Consider the following 23,457-nt stretch of genomic DNA (forward strand, 5'->3'; position numbering starts at 1 on the left):
GCCCTGAAAATGTTTTGAAATGAGATGCAAATTAAAATTGCAAAGAAACTGTGTGACTTGCACATAAATTTAAGTTAGTAGCGTGGGTACAAAATAATTTTCGGACCGTAATGAAAAGAAAATAATTCACCACTTAAAGAAAATATAATCTAACATTAAACAACTTGGTTTAGTGATTGATGTTAATAATCTGGCTCATTTCCTCGACTAATGGAGCTCATTACATTCATTTAAGACTGACTTGTGCGGGGATGTCTCTGTTTGAAAGCTGATGCCAGGAGAGGTTTTATTATTATCTGAAGCCCACAAATGACGTTTGCCACCAGGTCGGTCATGCATGTGTGTCTGTGTTGTGTAAGAATGTTTTAATTGATAACACTGTCAGTAATGTGTCCGGGAACATGATTTATATGATGTAAGTGTTTCGAGTCATGCGCTGTAGAGTTTGTGTCGTTGGTGTTAGTCCTGTGCAGACCTGACCTCAGTTTACTTTGATCATGTTAAAAGTGAATTTCAGCTAAAACTGACTGAACTGTAAGAGTTTGTGATTTACTTTTACTTGTTTGAAATTACTGTTCAATGTGATGACTGAACTTGCACTAAGTTGAGGGGGGAAGAAAAAAATCAGATCCCACGTCAGTGTTGGTGAAACACGCAGAAATGTGATGCTTCTGTTTCCAGTTAATTTTATGCAGAAATGAGGCTGTTGAGAAAACAGCCGATCTTTTCAGTGAGACACTTTGTGTTACTAAAATGATCTTTGTTATATTTATTTTATTTTTTAGGAAAAGGGCTGCTTTGTAAGACAAATCAAGACTTTTGTCTCAGAATAAAAACTGTCTGTATCCCTGAAGATGTCGGTGTCTGTCATGCTTAATAAAATTACATTTATTCATTATATTAAACCAAACAACAGAAAGTTTAATGCTCCTAAAAGTTTGGAACTGAAACTGATATGTAAAACCAACCAGTGTCTCCACCTAACAGCCACAGAATTAAACAGGATTGTAGATTACTGGAAAATTATTTTTGACAGAGAAGGAATTAAGGCTATAGTGGGAATATCAAACACTAGGTTTAAAAAAAACAAACAAATTTCCTATTTGGTATAACTTGTTCTGGCTTATCTCACATGGTGATGAAATCCTTTAAAAGTTGGACTCAAAAGTTTTTTTTTTCCCCCACAGAATAATCAGAGAACAGATCAAACTAATGGTTGTTTCTGTTCCTCTCCATCAGAAACATTAAACTGGTGCAGTTGGTTGGTTTTCATGGAATGACCCATCTATCGCCTGGATATTCTACTGTAAAATGTGACAGATTTGAACTCTGATGAACCCAACTGCTATCTGTCATTCAGTTAATTAATAAAACCCACGTAGCCGGTCATTGGACTGAAAGTTTATTGAACACAAAAATTACCATGCTTTACAATGCAGAAAGAGAAATATCAACGTAAAATATGCTGTACAGATTTTTACAGTCATTCACCAAGAGAAATTGAATGGCCTCACCGCTCAGAGCCTCACTCCTTTAAGGTATGTGTGTTCTGTCTTAAATCTTATATCACTGAGTAATATTATGCTGTACGTCTCTGACTAAAGTTAAATGCCATTAAAAACCATCTCTCAAGATTTTCAGTACAAGAATAAAAAGAAAAAGGTCTATTTGGTCCGCGTGTTATCCAAGTATTTAAACCCACCAATTCATTCTCTAAATAATTCTGTTGGCTCAGGTTGGAATTAAGAGAGACAGATTAGAGCCGCTAGATGAATGCTTACTGGCTAGTGGGTAGTTTGCTTGGTACATTGGATCCACAATACAGGTAAACTATCCAAATATACATGTTTGGACAAACTGTATCAGTCCAGTATTCCTATGCTGTTTCCGACAATATAGAAATAATTCCCTGCAGAGTTAGATTCACCCCCAAAAATCTTACGAGCTATAAAACATGTTTGTTCAAGTGAGAAATCCCTGAAAGTTAGTGAAATTTTAAAAAATAAAATAGTAATAATTTAGCTTAGTAAAATATTAATTTGTGTCTGCACCTACAGACTCAAGATATGATCATACCCATGTTTTATCATCTGAGAAGTGGTTGTTTTCATTAAAGAAGCGAAAATGCGAGGGAAGGTGATACCTGGATCAAGTGTCATCCTCTTACTCCTCAGCTGAACCTACTGAGCTGAAGTCAGAGCTCTAACACACGAAAATGTGCATAAACATGTTCATTTCTTCCTGATATCATTATAATTACTTATTGATGGCAGATTAGACATGCGACTCTACGGCCTCCAGACAGCTAACAATGAGCTGGCTAAAACACAACAGCAATAAGCTAATGCTATATTAGCTAATGTTAGACTCAAGTGTCCTAAAAATCACATTTTCCCTCCGATAAACAATTTGATTACATTCTCACATCGTATGAGAGTTTAATCGCTAAGACTCTGAATCCAACAAAGTTAGCTCCACTTCAAAGAAAGTGTTACTAAAGGGCAGTGTTTAATGACAAAAAGTTCGATATCCTCAACAACACTGCAGTATCATTGTCAGACAGAAATGAGCTTCACTGACTCATATTGGACTCAGCCACAAAGTTTTGCAGTTTCCCTCTAGAGTCCATAGATGTCAATACATATTGCTACTGCTGAGGTGAACAGTGGACTGACAGCCTGCACTAGGGTTGCCAACCGTCCCTTAAAAAACGGAATCGTCCCGTATTTAGAAACAAAAGTACACGTCCCGTATTGAGCTAATAAGGGACGCACTTTGTCCCGTAATACAGTGAGAATCAAAAGTAGTCTATAAATGTTAATGGAATTAACGCTTTGTTTGAAAACACAATTCCCAGCCCCTCTCCTGCTTTGTGACCAATGAGCTGACAGCACACTTATGACAATTCGAGTATGACAATTCAGATTATCTCATTGGTCGAGGAAAGGTCGCTTGCGGAGAAAATACCGGAAGACAACAGATGACCACAACAACAAGCATGGCCGACAGGGAAACAAACGCCGACACTGCGGTGCACGTCTCGGATGACAGTACACCTAAAGCTGGGCAGACACTGCGATTTTTTTCAGTCACGTTATTCAGCTCTTGCTCAAACTGCACGATTGACTCGCAGGGGTTAGAAGTTTGCAGGTCACGATGCAGGGTCTCACACTATACGGCCCGATGCTCTGATGCGACCTGAGTGCTCACACTGTGTCTCCATAACATGAAGGTTATAACAGAAAATCTGTCGCGCTCTCTCTCTCTGTCTTTCACTCACACAGACACACACACCACCACCATCAACTTTGCTAAATTGCTAATGAAAAACATGATCAGGCAGCTGTGATTGAGCAGCAGTGTAAATCCAACTATTTTCACGGTTGTTGTGGTCGTGATAATTTTGTGATGCCACATCGAAAAGGCTCGGATGAGCTTTCCAAAGTTCTACAAGTTGTGCCTCCATCACTTGTGTCCAGATCACACGCTGCACAGCCGTGCTGCGCCGTCTTTTTCACCGATGTTTACGTGTTTGCGCATGAGCAGTGTGAGCAGCTGTGGTGACACCCTCACGAGCGATTGATGATCGGGAGCTGGTCGTGAGGTGTTAATCGCTTCTCGTTACCCCACGTATACTACACGATGCACGATGAAGGCCAAAATCGGGCCGATCACCAAATCGGTCGCACGACTCAAAAATCGGCTCAAAATGGGCCAAAAATCGCACAGTGTAAGCCCAGCATTAGAGCAGCAATGTTTGTTCCCCTCAGAGAAAGAAAAGAAAAAAGGCTGCAAAAGTACAGGGAGGACTGGGAAAAGGAAAACACCTGGCTGGGAAAGTGCACGATAACACCTATAAAGCGCACTGCACTGTGTGCCGGCGCACTTTTTCCATAGGCATGCTTCTAGTGGTGGGCACATGAAGAACATGAGGGGCGTGAAAGCTCGGGGAACCCTTAACCAATTTTTTGTCCACCAGGCCACGGCAGAAGCAGATATGGTATGTAAACACTGGTTTGTTGTTTAAACCCTCTGGTTAAGGTTAATATGGGCATGTGCAGTGAATATCAGCGCTATGTGGCCAGAAGTGTGATAATATCATTTATTTTGTGTAATAAACGACTGCAAGGATGGATGATTACAACAAATAGATGACTAATACATAAAAGTAATACATAGATGAATAATGATGATGAGTTAAGGTGCGTAATCATGGGAACAAGCGGGTTTACAAACAGGAGCAGCTGATTAGCATTAGAAAAGCTGAAATAATACCTCAGCTGAAGCCAATTATACTAAATGCACTATATGTGCACTGTTACAAGAATATTTTTCGTTCTATTGCTTTCTATTAATTTATATAATTTTAAGTTAAGCAGGACAGAGTTCTTTTAAAGAAAGATTTACTTATATTCTCAAAAGTTAAGCATGACAGGCTTCTGTTTAAGAAAGAGACCTGTTTTACTGTGTTAATGTTGTCATTTTGAGCTAAAAAATAAATGGCTAAATGATCATTTGTTTCCCATAAGGTCATATCACAAAGAATATGCATCTGCTTAAATCAAATTCAAGTCAAATGGTTAAAAAATAATTTCACACACACAAAAAAAGAGCTACCACACTGGGAAGGGTGAAGACAACTGGGTTGCCCGGCCCTGGCCACGAGGTGTCCCTTATTTATTTTTCAGGGAGTTGGCAACCCTAGCCTGCACTCACTACAGATGAATGGAAGCCACCTTAGCTAGGATTGTGCATTTGAATTGGGAGCGGTACGAAAACAGAACTCAGTTGAATGCAGTCTGCTATGTACTGACATCTAGTATTGAGATTTTGCACATTGTAACTTTAATCCTCTAGTTTATTTGAAGATTAGAATCTGTGGGACATGCAAAATTATCCTTAAAGCTGTAAATATCAAACAGTAAATTAGCAAACAATTGGTTTTTAGCTATTTTCTGTCTGCTGCTTTTAACATTTTTTATACCACGTAATTTTACCAAAAAAGCACATTGACTTTGTGGAGCTTTAGCTGACAACAATATGAGGTAAGTGTGCTAAACACTCATTCATTCATTCGTTTGTTTGATCCACAGGAAGCCCACCTGTGTGCCAAAGTTAAGCCCATCTCTGACATGGGAGAAGTAGTTTTCAGGGTGACATGAGGTGCAGGGCGTCACGCAGGACCAGTGCGTCATCGTGTTGTCATGGATGTGCTCGGGCAGGACGCCACCTTTCTGGAGGAGAACTCTGGGATGGGAAATTAGACATATTGTTTGGTTCACAGCTGAGCGAAAAACAAATCCCATACAGTGGGGCAAAAAAGTATTTAGTCAGCCACCGATTGTGCAAGTTCCCCCACTTAAAATGATGACAGAGGTCAGTAATTTGCACCAGAGGTACACTTCAACTGTGAGAGACAGAATGTGAAAAAAAAATCCATGAATTCACATGGTAGGATTTGTAAAGAATTTATTCGTAAATCAGGGTGGAAAATAAGTATTTGGTCACCTCAAACATGGAAAATCTCTGGCTCTCACAGACCTGTAACGTCTTCTGTAAGAAGCTTTTCTGTCCCCCACTCGTTACCTGTATGAATGGCACCTGTTTGAACTCATCATCTGTATAAAAGACACCTGTCCACAGCCTCAAACAGTCAGACTCCAAACTCCGCCATGGCCAAGACCAAAGAGCTTTCGAAGGACACCAGGAAAAGTATTGTAGACCTGCACCAGACTGGGAAGAGTGAATCTACAATAGGCAAGCAGCTTGGTGTGAAAAAATCAACTGTGGGAGCAATCATCAGAAAATGGAAGACATACAAGACCACTGATAATCTCCCTCGATCTGGGGCTCATGATCATGAGAACGGTGAGCAAAGATCCCAGAACAACACGGGGGGACCTGGTGAATGACCTGCAGAGAGCTGGGACCAAAGTAACAAAGGTCATGGGGCTGTTTTTCTGCCAAGGGGACAGGACGACTGATCCGTGTTAAGGACAGAATGAATGGGGCCATGTATCGTGAGATTTTGAGCCAAAACCTCCTTCCATCAGTGAGAACTTTGAAGATGAAACGAGGCTGGGTCTTCCAACATGACAATGATCCAAAACACACCGCCCGGGCAACAAAGGAGTGGCTCCGTAAGAAGCATTTGAAAGTCCTGGAGTGGCCTAGCCAGTCTCCAGACCTCAACCCCATAGAAAATCTGTGGCGGGAGTTGAAAGTCCGTGTTGCTCGGCGACAGCCCCATAACATCACTGCTCTCGAGAAGATCTGCATGGAGGAATGGGCCAAAATACCAGCTACTGTGTGTGCAAACCTGGTAAAGACCTATAGTAAACGTTTGACCTCTGTTATTGCCAACAAAGGTTATGTTACAAAGTATTGAGTTGTATTTTTGTTATTGACCAAATACTTATTTTCCACCCTGATTTACGAATAAATTCTCATTTTAGGTGGGGGAACTTGCACAATCGGTGGCTGACTAAATACTTTTTTGCCCCACTGTATATGAATTCAATATTAAAGACCTTAAAGCTTAAAGCTACTATTTCCAACACATACTCAAATAGTAATGGCTGAAAATTTAAACAAGGACCTCCTTTCTCTCCTCTTATCTCCTCTCCAGACAACCCAGAATGGGTAAATGCAAGAAGACCCTTAATCTTAAACTGAAGCTCTTACTTGATCTTATTGATTAACTCCATAATAAATATAACACACTCTAACACTAGTGACAGAATGAAAGTGAACTTGGAGAATTCACTCAGCTATGATTTCCTCTGAGATGTATTTAAGTTCAAGTCTGAGTCATCATTGAGTGGCTGCCACAGTTACCTTTTACATATTCAAAGAACGAGACTAGTACATCTTGGAACATCTCTTAAAAATAGAATCTGGGTAGTCAGTGCATCCACTAGTCTGTTTAGTCTGTTTAAATACACTTTGAATTTGTATCGTGAACATTTTCTGAAATTCAGGTTAAATTTGAGCCAGACTCAAATGAAAAGGGCATCTTCAGAATGCTTTTATGACCTTAGTAAGAAAATATAAATTTTATGTGAATGCCGATCAACATCCACAATAAATCCTAAATTTGTTTCTTGCTCTGCAACAATCAGTTTTCCCTCATTGGTTAATCTTAGAGGTGGGAAGTAATAACGTAGAAATACTTCATTACTGTACTTAAGTAGAATTTCCAGTTATCTGTTCTTTACTCGAGTAATTTTTTTAAAAAGTGGCAGGTAATTTCAAATGCAGCGTTTCTATCAGCGAAACACACACAATGTGTTTGTGTGCAGTTTGTCACACAGTGTGTGTTAAAGGTCCGGCTGCTGTATTTTACAGAGAGTGAAAAGAAAGAGGGCTAACTTCACTCACAGATGGAGAAAGATAAGAAATACAGGACAGGAGAGGAAGGAGAGAGCTTAGATTTAAAGGTAAAGATTGCTCAGTGGTGATAAACTGGAAATTTAAGAAAATCTACTGAAGCTCTTAAGAGAAATTATTTTGAGTTGTGATTCATTTCTCCACACTACGACCTTGCAATTGGTTTTAGGGATCCCCACCTGCTGAATCCCACTTTAACCTCTTCCCTATTCATTCTCTTCATTACAGACCAAGACTCCCTCTACAATGTAGGCAACAGAATATAGAGCTATTTTCTTTTCCTTGTTCACAGAGATTCTGTACTTTTGTCAGCTCTATTTAATCTATTGTTCTCGTTTCGTGAGCCGTACCTGTTGGCGAGACGGATGTCGACGTGTGGTCTGGCTGATTCTGGATCAGGAACACAGTCTGTATGGATGCTCATGAAGTCCAACGCCTGGTCTCTTTCCATGGTATAGCAGCAGGGTCCCACTGATGGTCCCACAGCCACCACAATGTTGCTAACTTGGCAAGCAAATTCTGTCACCATGGCATTCACAGTGGCCATGGCAACCCCCATTATGGTTCCTCTCCAACCTGTAAATGTAGCCATTTCATCGTCAGAGTTCATATTGTAAAGTTGTACCACTGCAGCCTCTTTTGCACGCTCTCTTCAACGGTTTGGTTTTATCTTGAATAAATAAATCCTCTAGGGGGCACCAAAGGCTAAAACAAATTATATAAAGAGTCTATAGAATAATTAACACTGAAAGAATTTACTTTGATTCCAAAGAATGTTGAAGTGTGTGCTTTCTGCAAAGTCTTCTTAAGTTCCTCTACTCAAGTTTCTCTTTCACACACATAGACATATTAAAAACACTAACTAATAGTTCTGATGTGCATTTTTTTTCTTGATTGGCCCCCAATGAGATGATGGTTCCCTAAATTAGCAGTCAGTGGTCAAAACTTTGAGAAGCAGTGAGGGCTGACCTGCATGTGCGACTCCGATAACTTTTGCGACGGGATCAGCAAAGAGGAGCGGCATGCAGTCGGCCCCTGGAGCTGCTAAGACGAGCCCAGTCTGATTGGTCACCATTGCATCGTAACTCTCGGGCTCAGCTTTCCCCAAGACCCAGACATCGTTAGCGTGGTTCACCTTCAGAAAACAAGCCGACAGTCCTTTAACAAAACACTGATCTCACATCACTGACCCTCAGCACTGATGTCAGAACAAAACTGTCCTGAAGTTGGAAAACAAAAAAACAAAAACAACTAAAAATAAAAAATGAGTGTAATCTGTTAATTATTTGTTACTGTTGCATATTCATTTTCTTTGACTGTGAATGCTCGTTTGCTTTAGTTTGTTAACATGTGAAATACGTTGGTGAATATTAAAAACAAAAGATTATATCAAACAGATGTGCATCCAGAATTAAATATGTAAAACTTGCACCTTAATATATGCAAGATGATATATTTTTATACATGCTACTCGCACTTTAAGGTGCGGCTGAGCCGATATTTTAAGTCTGATATTTGGTGATTTAAAAATCCGATATTCCAATATAATATTTTTTTTCTTTCAGACACATAGAATCTAAACAGGTTTCTCTATGTCTGTTACACGGAGCTATTTATTGCTCATTTGCGCTCTGTCTGCCAGCTTGGATCAGCTGGTTGTTTGTTGTGTTTGGAATGTGGACGTTGCAGGATGCCCTCTGGTGGACAAGTCATGCAACATCAACATTCATAACATGGTTGTTTCTCCAATCTCTTCTTTACTTTTTCGTTTTTCATACAGTTAATATCAGCTGATAATTGCAGGCTGCCAATTGGTCAGACTCTAGCTTTAATTACTACAAATATGTTCCAACACCCTTTTTACATAATACAGATAATACATTAAAGGGCAAAATTCTAATAGTGTTGAGTACCTTGACTAAATGCATGGGCTGAGGATGGAAACCAGCATGGAGGGCTAATCGGCGCCTGTTCTCCATTACCACAGCCACTGGGTCCCTCCTCCTGCAGCTGCTGAACAGATTCAAGGAGGATAAGGTCGAGATGTAGGACACACCACCTGTACGGGTGCTGAAGCCATGACCAAAACAATCTGAGACAAAGAGGGAGAGAAAAAAGGTAAACTGCTTTTCTAAAATAACACATTGAAATAAATACATTTAATAGCATTTAAATGAATGCTAAGCTACTTCTAGCTCAGTTTGTATTTATTTACCAACATCTTGTCAACAGATTATACTTTAATAGAAATTTTAACACAGTGCACTAAATGATAAGAAAATTCATTAAATGTCAGGATTAAATGATAACATGAGCTGATCTCATGCACAGTTGTGTGAAAAAGTGTTTCCCCCCCTTCCTGATTAACTATTTTTTGTATGTTTGTCACACTTAAATGTTTCAGATAATCAAATAAATTTAAATTCTAGACAAAGATAACACAAGTAAACAATTTCTAAATGAAAGTGTTTATTATTAAGGTGGAAAAAATTAAACCTACATGGCCCAGTGTGAAAAACCTTTTCACACCACTGTATGTCTCCTGTTATCAGTTCACTAGGACATATTTGCATGGACAAAGGAGTCCAACGGTATATGGTGTTGGGTATTGGTACATTCTCAGTTTCCTCTTTATCTAATAGATATATCACTATAGTTTAAGTGGTTATCAAATGATTAGACTTTATTATAAAATTAAACAGTCAAGTAGCAGTGAATCACTGTTTTTCCTCCATATCGTTAGCTTCATAGCATAATTGCCTAAGTCATTTGACTAAGTCCATGACTTAGGCACTTATGCTATGAAGCTAACGATATATTAAAGACTCTGGAATTTACTATTGTGCAATATATAGTATCAATATATAGTATATGTATGACATATTAAGTTTTGATAGACAAACTCATTCTATCTTCCTTTCAAATATACACCCATTTACAGAAAATGGAAAACACGCTGTTCCCAAATAGTTAGTGTGGGACGGGGAAGTCAAACTGTTTTCATTTCACATATCGTGCACTAATGTTAACAGGAACCTTAATTGTTTATTTATTACCGTACTTTGCTACTGTATGACTACCAGTGGGCGAGATCTTTATCAACAGGAGAAGCTGTAAAATATATAAAAATACACCTAAAAGTTTAAAATCTATGCACTCGTTCACATTTTTAAAAATAATTCAATGGCCCAAATTGGAGTCTTTGTACGACCGATTCTGGCCCTCGAGACTTGTGTTTGACACCCTTGATGTAGGAGGAGAAATCCAAACTCCATTCACTATACAGTAATTTAATAACTCCATAAAACTCATAAGTATGTTTTGCTTAAGCCGACCTGGAACTAGCGCAGACTTCAGAACTGTGAGTTCTCCCTTCAGCGCAGGAAGCTGCTGCATAAACGTCGACACTTCTTCGCACACTTCTTCGCCAGGTGAGACCGAATCTGTGGAGGCTCTGCAACTAGGACAAGTCTCGTCCACCGGTCTCTGCTTGTACTGGAAGTCGTATAGGGCCGTAAAAAGGAGGTTCTGGTAATGAGCCAGCACCTCTTTGCCCTGTGCGGTGGTGAGGACCGTGATCGAGCTCAGGTCCAGCTGGTCCAAAGTCTGCTTGAAACGGTACAAACTCTCCACTGTGGAGCTCGAGTCCAGGATGTGCACACTTTTGCAGGAGCTCAAGAACGTGTCTACGAAGCCGTTTTTCTCCCGGTAAGTGTTCCCGCACAGCACGAAGACCTGCGAGTCTGAAACCGAGTCCTCCAGCAGAGAAGCGCCCGTGCATGATGCACAGCAGCGGTGAAGCAGATCCACCAGCACGGCTCGACTCATCGCGGAGAAGCTGAAGTATCTGCCGCTCAGCACACAGAGAAAACTCGCAGACAAACGCAGACTCCCTGCCCTTTATGCGGGACCGCAAGGAACGTGTTTGACAACCAACATACCTCAAAAACTACAGAAACTACAGCTGACTCAGTACTTCCTGCACTGCACAGTCGCTCCGCCCACTCTGGAAAGTCCTAACGCTCGGTGGAAATTCTTCTTTCCTCAGCAGCTGCTGACTGCTGCATACAGTAAAGGTCGAGTGAAGTCCAAGTGTGAACAATACAGACTTTTCTGCAAAACATTAGGAGCACAGCATGCTGGCCACAAACTGCACCAGCGTGTCCCCGAGAAATACTGCAAGTATTAACCTATTAGCACACAGTGTAGGCTAAACCGCTACAGCATGTCTGTAGACACTCATGTTGTCAAACTGATATAGATCAGATAGAACGGCTTATTCTAATATTATTAAAGCAACATTTTAACCTTTTTAATGGTTTTGCATAATGTTATCATGTTGAGGTTATAAATGCATGAATAGGTTTAATCTAATGCCGTGAATAAATCAGAGTATACACCAAATGGAGTTCCTATTTTCTTTCAGCTGGTAAATACTTGATTGGAGTTTAGTATGTGTCATTTTCATGCTGTCATTCAAACAGTATATAGTACTGTGTATTAGAGTCAGCCCCCATTTCTTTATATTTTGCTAGGAAAATGGGAAATAGGTGCAGCAGTTTGTTGAAACGTGTACAGGCCTACATGGAACTACATGGTGGATGAAAATGCAACTCTATTTTTGATTGTAACAAGACATCAAACACCACTGGCTGAAATGCAAACCCAAACCATTACACAGCCTCCACCATGTTTTACAGATAGCTGTAGACACTCACTGTTGGATCTCTTTCCTGACTCCCTCCATGCATACTGACCGTGCATAAATGTAAATTATAACTTGATTGTAATTTGTTGTTTATGAAAGAATTACAGAGTGACAGGATTAACTATATTTTAGTGTTTGAATGATACTAGCATAATGTAAAAATAAATAAATAAATAAAAAAGCTGAAAAGAAAGCAGATAAATGGGATAAAGAAGGTTAAAGTTCAAATCGAATTAAAATCAGGGTATTTTGTAACCTTAATTGATATGAGTTGCGTAACATAAGTAGTAGCACCACATTATTAATCATATTTTGTCATGATGGAAATTATGGTAATTGCCAGAGCATATGATCCCTGTATGTACAGTCCATGTGGTCAACGTCAAACTTCCTCTATTTAGCATTTGTAAGCATCAAAAAACCAAGTAGTGACTAGTTTATTATTTACTACAATGAAGTTGGAATAAACTAAGACCAGCTTTTTAAGGAACTGATTAAAGCACAGTATTTGTCAGAAATATTTTATATCATTACAGCTGTCTCAAGCTCTAAGTAAAGTCATTAATGCATTCTTTGTTCCCTATTTACACCAGCTTTACAACATATTATAACCCATTTATTATACTCATATACTGTCTAATATAAACAAAAGCAAGCGTCAGTGTGAATACAGTGTACAGGATTTGCCCCTGAAATCTGTACAGTACACAGGACAGTTTGTCAGCTGCTTTGCTTTCACAGCACAGACCGCTGCTAGACGCGAGGAATGAGGAACAGCAGGGCTGCGAATGTCAGCTCTGTCTCTTTCTATGTGGAAATCTGACTCACCTGATGAGCAGGAGGATGTTGGATTTTCCCATGGGTTATTTGTGAGCCACAGTGTCAGCAACGTAATTAAAATCGGGTGCAAGAGCACAACAAAGTAAAGAGAAAGAAAAACAAAAAGAAAAAAAATGTGCTGATGGTGCTGCTGGGAGAGGTCAGTGAAGGAACTCGAAGGCATGCAGGAAGGGTTTTACTGCGTGATGGGGTAAAATGTGCTTCTGTGGCTCGTAAACTCTTTTATACTTTATGATACAAAAGTAATAATTAAAAAAAAAAAAAACAGCCAGAAGTACCCAAATAGCTGGGAGTATTCGTTTCAACATTTAATAAAAACATTCAATTGTTTTCCTTTGTATATTTCTGCACTTTTTTCTTTTTAATCATTTTAATTTTTTATCATTATTATTTATTTATATATGACTTTTTTATGATATACTATATTCTGTCATATTATATGTTATTTATTTTATTGTCAGTAGCCAAATGCAAAAGTGTTGAAACTATATACCTGTATCTCTCTCTCTCTCTATATATATATATATATATATATATAGCCACAAGGGGCAGTACCCTCCATGGAGAAGGAGGCTAGAGGGCAAGATCAAAGTAGCACGGAGGGAGGTTAGCCAACTAACGGAGTTGCAGAAAGGTGCGACAAATAAGGTGCCTAAGAAATACAGCAAGCTGTCCATACCTGAGGCCTTGGAAACTGCCAAGCAAAGACTCACAGCCTTGGCCAGCCGCTTGAGGAGGTACACAAGAGAGAATAAACCAGCTGTTCTCCACAGAACCAGCAAAGGTGTACTCTCAGTGGCAAGGGAACAATAAGAGAACAGCACCACCAAGGCTGGAGACGGAGCAATACTGGAAGAGCATATGGGAGAAGGATGCAACCCATAACGGCAATGCTCAGTGGCTAGAGGATCTGAGGGCAGACCACAGCGACCTCCCTGAACAGGGTCCAGTAACCATCACAGTGGCAGATATCCAAGAAAGGGTCTCCAGTATGAAGAGTTGGACAGCACCAGGGCCCGACATGGTTCACGCCTACTGGCTGAAGAAGCTGACTGCACTCCACGAGCGTCTGGCAGCACAAATGAACCAGCTGCTAGTTAACGAAAGACACCCAGAATGGCTAACTGAAGGCCGGACGGTCCTGATCCCCAAGGACCCCAAGAAGGGACCGGTCCCCTCCAACTACCGACCAATAACCTGCCTCAGTACTACATGGAAGCTCCTGTCAGGCATCATATCGGCTAAGATGAACAGGCACATGGGTCAATACATGAGCGGGACACAGAAAGGAATTGGCAAGAATACCAGAGGCGCAAAACACCAGCTACTGGTAGACAGAACAATCAGCCGAGACTGCAAGACCAGACTGACCAACCTGTGCACTGCCTGGATTGATTACAAGAAGGCCTATGACTCAATGCCCCACAGCTGGATACTGGAATGCCTAGAATTGTACAAGATCAATGGGACCCTAAGAGCCTTCATCAGGAACTCAATGGGGATGTGGCGTACAACACTAGAGGCCAACTCCAAGCCCATAGCACAAGTTACCATCAAGTGCGGGATCTACCAAGGAGATGCTCTGTCCCCACTGCTGTTCTGCATAGGCCTGAACCCCCTCAGTGAGATCATTAACAAGACTGGCTACGGATACCGACTACGGAACGGAGCAGTTGTCAGCCACCTCCTGTACATGGATGACATCAAGCTGTATGCCAAGAGTGAACGAGACATCGATTCACTGATCCACACTACCAGGCTATACAGCAATGACATTGGAATGTCGTTCGGACTGGAGAAGTGTAGTCGGATGGTAACAAAGAGAGGGAAGGTAGTCAGAACTGAGGGGATTGAACTACCAGAAGGCAACATTGCAGACATAGAGGACAGTTACAAGTACCTGGGGATCCCGCAGGCAAATGGGAACCATGAAGAGGCCGCTAGAAAGGCTGCAACCACCAAGTACCTGCAGAGGGTCAGGCAAGTCCTGAGGAGTCAGCTGAATGGTAAGAACAAGATCCGGGCCATCAACACATACGCCCTGCCCGTGATCAGGTACCCTGCTGGGGTAATAAGCTGGCCAAAGGAGGAGATAGAAGCCACTGACATAAAGACAAGAAAGCTCCTGACCATGCATGGAGGGTTTCACCCCAAGTCCAGCACCCTGAGGCTGTACGCTAAGCGGAAGGAAGGGGGCCGGGGACTGGTGAGTGTCAGCACCACAGTCCAGGATGAGACAAGGAACATCCAAGAATACATTGGGAAGATGGCCCCAACTGACCGAGTGCTCAGTGAATACCTCAGGCAGCAGAAACCCAAGAAAGAGGAGGGAGACGAGGAACCATCATGGAAGGACAGGCCCCTGCACGGTATGTACCACCGGCAGATAGAGGAGGTGGCTGATATCCAGAAATCCTACCAGTGGCTGGACAAAGCTGGACTGAAAGACAGCACAGAGGCACTAATCATGGCAGCACAAGAACAAGCTCTGAGTACAAGATCCATAGAGGCTGGGGTCTATCACACCAGGCAAGACCCCAGGTGCAGGCTGTGTAAAGATGCCCCAGAAACAATCCAGCACATAACAGCAGGGTGCAAGATGCTAGCAGGCAAGGCATACATGGAACGCCATAACCAAGTGGCCGGCATAGTGTACAGGAACATCTGTGCCGAGTATAACCTAGAAGTCCCGAGGTCAAAATGGGAGATGCCCCCAAGGGTGGTGGAGAATGACCGAGCTAAGATCCTGTGGGACTTCCAGATACAGACGGACAAAATGGTGGTGGCTAACCAACCGGACATAGTGGTGGTAGACAAACAGAAGAAGACGGCCGTAGTGATCGATGTAGCGGTTCCGAATGACAGCAATATCAGGAAGAAGGAACACGAGAAGCTGGAGAAATACCAAGGGCTCAGAGAAGAGCTCGAGAGGATGTGGAGGGTGAAGGTAACGGTGGTCCCCGTGGTAATCGGAGCACTAGGTGCGGTGACTCCCAAGCTAGGCGAGTGGCTCCAGCAGATCCCGGGAACAACATCGGAGATCTCTGTCCAGAAGAGCGCAGTCCTGGGAACAGCTAAGATACTGCGCAGGACCCTCAAGCTCCCAGGCCTCTGGTAGAGGACCCGAGCTTGAAGGATAAACCGCCCGCAGGGGCGTGCTGGGTGTTATATATATATATATATATATATATATATATATATATATATATGACTTTATTTTGTTCAATTTTCATTATTGCTTTGTTTTAGCTGACTAACATGTTCATAGTTGCATGTAGTACACTTTAAATTGATCGATTGCATGTGCCCTGAGCCACCACCAGGGGACGCCAGATATCCAGCTCAGATACCACCTGCTTCCTCACCGTCAGCCTGCATGTTTGATAACACATTTCAAACTTCTCAGCAACTTACCAACCAGAAACAGGAAGCTTCACACATACAGATGTGTTTTACCTCACTGTGTGTTACCAGGCTACATGCTTTAAGCCCCATCTCAGGCCTTGCAGGCCTCCTTGCGTCGTGTATATGAAATGTGATGCTTGTCCCCAGTGGATGTCTCTGCTGCAGCTTTCTATTTTCCCACTCTGGCTGCCCACTGGGACTGAAGCTCCCTGTCAACTCTCCTGCCAAGGTTACAGCCTGCTTCTACTGCTGCTGAAGAATTTATTATCCGCATATATTTATATTTCTCCACTGGGATTGGTGCCTATTTCCATCTATATCTGTGTGGGGTTTTTTGGCATTGGCATAAAGTGTTACAAAAATAAAGAAGGCCATACGACTCATTCATCTGCCTAATGTGTCTATCTGACTGCAACTATATTTAATTTAATGATAATGTACTGTATTGATCCTGCTTGTCAGGAACAGGCATGTATTTTCTGCTTTCACTAAGTGGAAAGATTGTATGCGATGGCTTAACTCATTATAGATTAGGTAATCATTTACTAATGCTTATTAAAACAGTCATAGCGTTTGAAGTAATTTCATTTTTTGACCACTTATTGCAGCTGGCTGCTGCATGGGTTGCCATATTTAATCTAAAAATGCCAGTGTAACAGCAGTAAAAGGGTCCTTACTTCTGAGACTGGGCACTTACATTTTCTGTCAAGTATTTCTGCATGTTTTTTGTGCCTCACCACAGTTAGTGGGAAATGATTAAATCAAGCTGTGAATAAAGTTCAGTGAATTTCTCAAAATAATGCACTATGCGATTACAATGGAGAGCGATTTGGTTCATGGACAAAGGTGGCTTTTTTTCTCAAGATTTCATGACAAATTTAAGAAGATTAAAGGTGTGGAGTGTGTTCCAAGTGCTGCATTTGCATTTGGCTGCAGTTTACGGGAATCTTAAACGTGGTAGTCAAAACGGATGCTAGCCCAAAGGAAGGAGGACATCATTAAGCTTTGAAAAAAGAAAAACTCTAGTTACTGTGGTCAGTCAACACTCTGGTGCAATATGCACTGATGAGCTCAGCAACAACAAAAGCCTTGAGACTACTGAGGGATCACTGATGACAGACAAATGTAATTATGAATAAAAAATTCTTCAGAACATCACCGCCAAGCCAAGAAAGAATAGAAAAAAACAGCATCGGGCCATGTCCACGGGTGCCAAACCTGACAGGACTGTGAGTCATTATTAGGAGGGTAACAAAGGTTACATTTTTGCAGGTTAATGATGTCCTCCATTTTTTTCTCTCTCTCAATGACTGTCTCATTAATACAAACACAAAGCACATCCAATATACAAGTCTTTTATAACCATGGAAGTACAGTGAGGCTGCCGCAACAAACTAGTGTCATTATTACTGCATAGATCTGTGTAAGTAAGAAAAGAGTTTTACAAGTGGACATTTCACTGCACTAGGAATGTAGATGCTTATAATATGTAAACACATTAAAAGCTGTGTAAATGTGCATCAAAAGAAATGTATTCCTAACTTAATTATTCAGAGTTCCGAACATTTTAGTCCCTTTTAGTTGTTTAAACCTTATTATTTTTGATTGACTTCAAGCGTTTTGTTGGATAAATGAACCTCAGTTAAAAGCCCAATTTTACTGTACTTGTTTTCATTGTTTTATAAGAGTGTGTGCCTGGTGGAGGAAAAAAGCAAAGCGTCAGTTTGACTCCTGAGTGAAGTGAGTTAGCAGGTTTAGGAACACTGCAGAGTGAGATTCTGCTCAGTGGTAAAATATTGATCTCTGTATTAAACCTAAAGCTGGCTCCACTGAGGTTTTTCGAGGCAGAAGTAGTAAAGCACACCCTGTTACAGTGTGACGTGTCACTGAAGAAACAAATAACTGATCAGATGTTCAGATTTAAGCTGTTGAAAATGACCTGTTGGCCTATAATCTGTGAAACATACATCAAAAATATCTCTCATTAATTATAGGGTTAACCCATTAATCTCTGGCTCTCTTCCACAGTGTGTCTTTGTTGTCTTACTCCCCTCACCCACAGCCGGTCACAGTAGATGGGTGCCCCTCCCTGAGCCTGGTTCTGCTGCAGAAATGTCATACTGCTAAAGGGGAGTTTTTCAATCCCACTGTGTGCTTATGCATCAGATTTTTGGGGTTTTCTCTGTTTTATTGTGCAATATAAATCAGCACGATGGAACAGCTGTTGTGATTTGGCGCTAAACTACCTAAGAATTTAACTGAATTTCTATCACAAGGCAGAAACTGGAGCTTTTGACAAAGTGACTTTTATCTTTTTCTATCCAGCTAAAAAGGCTCACTTTTGCTTTAACTGATCTGGCCAAGAGGGCAGCAGAAACAAACCCTTCATAAATCCTGTCGTCTTTAGTCTATTCTCCAATATAAGCAAAGACATTACACATAAAACACACACACACACATAGGAAATCACTTTTTTGGAACAACACCTGGTTTAAAGTCTGACCAGCAGTAGAAACCAAACTCACTGTTTCTGCTTTAGAGCTCCGGATCCTGGTGAAGTAACAACAATGACCTGTAGAGAGGACTCAGGTATGGGAGCTTGTCTTTTTACTCTGGGATAAAGAGCTCTGGCTTTGCTGCCAACAAAAATTCAGTTGGTTCTCAATAATGTGGCTCCAAATTTCTACCTCAATGCCCGGTTAATTGCTGAAGATGAAATATCAAACCAATAAGCGCTTTCTTTATTTCTTATTATTTTATGTCATAACCTAGTTTGACGACTACCCCCCGACTCACTTCTATCCCCCCCTGCTGTCCCAGGCTCCACCGGCCGCTGACAGACACCAGACCCTGCCGTCGTGCACGTCTCTCTCTCTCTCTCTCTGCCTCTCTCTATCTGTCGGTGACGCGCTCCAAGGTTTCTTCCTACCGGAGGCATCAGCAGCAGCAGCGGCGGCGGCGGTGTATCGGTGACTGCTGGCTGAGAGCGCCTGAGAAGAGACACACGGAGGATTGTTCCCAGCTTCTCCCCCCACACACACACACTCACAAACACCGGGATTTATTACGCTGACGCAATTTGCGGATTTGCGGAGCATCTATCGAATCTTCCGCTGTGTGACCCGGTAAGGTACGGAGAGGTGCGCTCTCTGCTGTGTTTTAGACCGGTGTGTGTGTTTCATTTCCCCGGTAGATGACACGCTCCTGTCAGCCCGCTGAGCGGTTTACTGGAAGGCGCTGATGCCTTTTCTACCCCCTTTCTATCTCTCTCTCGTTACTTCATCCTTCCGAGCTCAGTGTGAAACAGCGGGGTGAAACCAGAACCGAAGCTCTGTTAGTGACTGCTTATTCATTTTGATTAACGGGGACTCGCTATTGACAACTTAAAGCGGTGCCGTGGCGCTTTTCAGCCAGCGGGGAGAACAGAGGTGTCTGTAACAACGGGGCTCTGGATCCGCCTATTGTTCAACAGATTCTCCAATTAAAAGTGTAATCCAGCCGGAGTGAGGCTAGAAGTCACTAAGAGTAAAAAAAGAAAGAAATGAAAAGGCGAATAAATGAGGACTGAAAGTGACCAAATAGAGGCTCAGCACTTCTGCTTCTAGAAAATCCAGAGGAGGGGGAAGGAGATTAATTGCAAATGCACATCTGTTCACTCTACTCTTTGCACCTGAGAGGCGGTGTGATGGGTTTTTTCTGTGTGTGTTTGGTGGCGTTTAAATGCTGGCCCTGCTGCTGTGTGAGCTTATGTGATGCTGGTCTTTGGTTTTGGGGTGTGTGCAGGGGAGATCAGCTGTGGTGGAGGAAAGGATGCCCTTGCTATCAAGTCACCTTGACGACCCTTCAGCAGCACACACAGAGCTGCCTTTGTCATTGTCATGCTCACACCAGTCACCTGCTTTCACATGCTGTCATAGCCATGGAGCCATTACCAAATTGAGGGTTTTATGGGTCTGGCTCATTTCCTGGATATTTCCTGGATGTTTAGTTGTAAATTAAAAGAGTATTTCCAATAAACTGAGTGGCGTTTGGTATTAATTATAGTGGAAATTGAGAAAAGGAATGTCACAGCTATTACGTCTGGCTCTATTGGAGTTTTTAAGAAATAAGAGAGTAATTAAGGGGAAATGTTGAGGAAAGCTAACAAAGGAAGATTATTTTCTTTATAGCTCACTCTACCAGTTTGTGTAAAATCTATAAGGGAAATCCTCATTAAATGTCAAATTAAATAATAATGCAGTAAAAAAAAGTGTAAATAGGTTTAATTTGAACAAATTACTAGACTAAAGCAGTCTTTAGTTTACCATGTGCTGATGCTGAGAAGCTCAGGATAAACAAGATGTTCTTGGTAACACATTGCCCGGGTGACGTCCTCAGCACCATGGAGAGATGGCGTCAGGGAGTGTTAATAACAAACACTTCCTTAAATCTGATGGTTAGGTGACTCAGGATGAACCAATACCAGGCCTCCGAGAGAGATTTTCTCTGAGCATCATCCAAGTGTTCGAGCTCAGTTTGTTGCACAATTTATTATTTGTTATGAATATTTCTTTTATTTAAATCTTGCCACCTTAATGGTGAAGTGGTATAGTTTTGGCAAGTGACCTGTGACTTGTGAAAATTTGCAGGATGGGAATATCAGCTTTAAGAGATTGATCTGCTATTAATTATCTCGATTAATCAGTTTTTACCTCTTAGATCAATATGATGTGGTTTTGTCTTATCATGAAACCTCAGTCTCCAGAGATATGCTGTGAAATTTGCTAGAAAAAATTGACATGCATTTTTTATGAGTAATTTTTTTAGCTGCACTGATTACAGTTTCATTGGCAGATTCTGATTTTTACAGATTTTTACTAATTTTCTCTCTAAGACCTTTGCTTATAACGAGGCTGCTAGCCACTTTTCCTTTGTTAGCTTCTTTAAAATGTCCATGTTCACTTGTGTGAGGGTGCTTTAAGTGTCTGATTAAGGTTTGCTGTTATGAATGTTTAGGTGGTGGTCTCCCAGTGATTCACTTTGGTATATTTTTTGTTTTCACTCATAGTGAGGAGCTTCCACGCTAACAAGATGTTAGCTTGTAGCTGTGAGTGTCTGTGACTGTTTGCCGGTGCCACTGTGCACGTATTGTGCATGCATGAAATGCATCACCTCATTCTTGAGGCTGCTTACATGAGGCTGACCAGCTGGGCACCGGTCAGGGCTGAGAACACTGGGAATTGGATGATTTGGGTGTCTGATCAGTTGATCACATCATCAATAGCATGCTACCCATTGACACTTAATTTCATTTCAAGCCAGCATGATTATTCCTTATGGGATCTTGTGTTTTAGTCCTATAAATGAATTTTCTCCCTTCTTGTTCTGATTTTGGTCTCTACCAGTGATTGTCTCTTTAGCCAATTTATGCTTCATTGTGGAGATAATGTGTCATCTGGATGTGTTAAATACTTGCATTCTGTCTGCTGGTCTTTGCAGTTACACGTGTTGTTAAAAATTAATTGGTTGCTGCTCACGATTCGACCTAAAGACTATATTACAGAGCAGGATTTTGTCTTATCCGGGTAACTTCAGGGTTAACCCTGGGTTTTCTGTGGTTCACTTCTTATCAGGGTATATCACCATGGTACCTCATGCTGCTCCAGAGATGGTCATGTTCTAGATTTGAAATCAGCAGGTACGACATGCCAACCCAATGACCAATGAGCTCAAAGATCCCTCTGACCTCTGTGGGTAGGTAGTAAAATAAAACTGCAGGCCTATTTACACTTGTGGATTTTGTATCAAATCAGAGTCCAAGCCTTTATTCAGTACTTGCTTTCAAACCGTTAAACACCACCAAGGCTGCAGCTGAAAGAGTAAAAACTCAAACTGTCTTCTAAACTTTAATTGAATGAAATGCTTGATTATAGTTGATCAGATTCTCTTGCTTCTCAATGACAGAGCTGTAATGTTGGTGTCTCTTAATGTACAGTCTGCATTTTTGACAGCTTTCCTTCCTGCCTGTCTGAACCTTATTAACGTAGTAGCTCTTGTCCAGTCTTATTGACCAAAGGGCCTTAGGCTGCCATTCATTCAACCATTCAAAGTTCATTCAGTGCTTTCAGTACAATGTTTTCCTCTCATACTGCTGCTTTGTCTGCAGAGGTTGTGTTGCTTTTAGTCTGTATTATGTGTTTAACCTCTTCAGATTTTTCTAATATTATACTTTTTTTTTAATCTTTCTTTGTAAAGTCAACCGTTCTGCTTCCAGTACACTTACACACAAGTGGGACTGTTCAGATGCTTCCACCCGTATAATGTGAATGCGCAGAGATACCCTGGTTTACCTTAGTGTGCTGATAACCAGCTTCATATGACTGCTTACACTGATTGCAGCTGTTAGCGTAAGTGAATCCAGATAACAGAATTCTGTAACGCTGGGCTCTGGTTTCCTGCAGTTAAGTCACGAGAAGCAATCCTGCTGTGTGTGCTAGAGTTTAGGGCTGCCACAAACGATTATTTTGATAGTCGACTAGTCACCGATTATTTATGCGATTAGTCGACTAATCAGATCATCATCCACTGGACGTAAAACTACAGCTTATTGCACCAGCAGCATCTGCTCTTATATAACTATCATTAGCTTACAGCTTTAAGCTTTTAAGGTGCTAACTAAAAATAAAGACAAGATGATAGTTTATTCAATTTTAATGAAATTTGCAGATTGTTTTGGTAAAGTTTAATAAACTCCTTGCTATCTAAAATATAACAGGACACCGGAGTATATTCTCCAGCATCTCACACTTCTGATAATCAGCTGTCTGCTTGACGTTTATTCAGCTGTGTAAAAACTATAACTTTAATCTCAGCCAAACCGATTTACTCAGGAACAAATAAAATACTAAAAAAAAAAAAAAAGCCAAACAACAACATTTTTAATTTATCTAAGTGACTCATATATATTTAACCTGAGTCGCGAAAGACGGCGGTGGGTTTGAAAACAATTTGCCGGGAGTCCGGTGTTCTCACGGCGCTAGTGACCTAGCCCCCGGCTAGCTATCGAGCTAGTGGGTAACAGACATCTCCGAAAACGTCGGAGCGCTTTTGAAAATATGTGGTGTCCTGATAAACTG

The 23,457-nt window shown here is 41.3% G+C and overlaps 2 protein-coding genes across 5 annotated transcripts in view; one reads left to right on the plus strand and one right to left on the minus strand.

Annotated features, from left to right (window-relative positions):
• Positions 1 to 1,373: 1,373 nt before the first annotated feature.
• On the minus strand, positions 1,374 to 11,383 carry lacc1 (laccase (multicopper oxidoreductase) domain containing 1). Of its 2 annotated transcripts, XR_013093446.1 has the most exons (6): positions 10,725 to 11,383; positions 9,303 to 9,481; positions 8,359 to 8,524; positions 7,740 to 7,965; positions 4,707 to 5,247; positions 1,374 to 2,678 (listed from the first exon to the last, which is right to left on the minus strand). XR_013093446.1 is itself a non-coding variant. In XM_014410273.4 (5 exons), the coding sequence occupies exons 1-5, from the start codon at positions 11,215 to 11,217 to the stop codon at positions 5,067 to 5,069; spliced, it is 1,245 nt and encodes a 414-aa protein (XP_014265759.3). In that variant the 5' UTR covers positions 11,218 to 11,383; the 3' UTR covers positions 3,996 to 5,066. The 2 variants fall into 2 exon arrangements, 1 of the variants encoding a protein (XP_014265759.3); XM_014410273.4 differs by lacking the exon at positions 1,374 to 2,678 and having other exon boundaries at positions 3,996 to 5,247.
• Positions 11,384 to 19,255: 7,872 nt separating this feature from the next.
• The window catches only part of enox1 (ecto-NOX disulfide-thiol exchanger 1), a 143,956-nt gene continuing 139,754 nt past the window's right edge, over positions 19,256 to 23,457 (plus strand). The window contains exon 1 of one of the 3 annotated variants that reach the window (XM_012923287.3): positions 19,256 to 19,482. The gene's annotated coding sequence lies outside the window, so the exon portion shown is untranslated. The remainder of the gene's footprint in view (positions 19,483 to 23,457) is intronic. The other 2 variants (XM_012923288.3, XM_004566310.4) reach the window with 2 other exon arrangements.

The sequence above is a fragment of the Maylandia zebra genome, linkage group LG16, assembly GCF_041146795.1.
Source record: "Maylandia zebra isolate NMK-2024a linkage group LG16, Mzebra_GT3a, whole genome shotgun sequence".
NCBI lineage: Eukaryota > Metazoa > Chordata > Actinopteri > Cichliformes > Cichlidae > Maylandia > Maylandia zebra.

What these genes read in the sequence shown, in the direction of transcription:
- lacc1 (XM_014410273.4), bottom strand. Translation starts at nt 11,217, where the DNA reads ATGAGTCGAGCCGTGCTGGTGGATCTGCTTCACCGCTGCTGTGCATCA. An exon ending in GAAGTCTGCGCTAGTTCCAG is followed by an intron (nt 9,482 to 10,724) that starts GTCGGCTTAAGC and finishes TCTTTGTCTCAG; the next exon opens with ATTGTTTTGGTCATGGCTTC. An exon ending in TATCGGAGTCGCACATGCAG is followed by an intron (nt 7,966 to 8,358) that starts GTCAGCCCTCAC and finishes CTACATTTACAG; the next exon opens with GTTGGAGAGGAACCATAATG.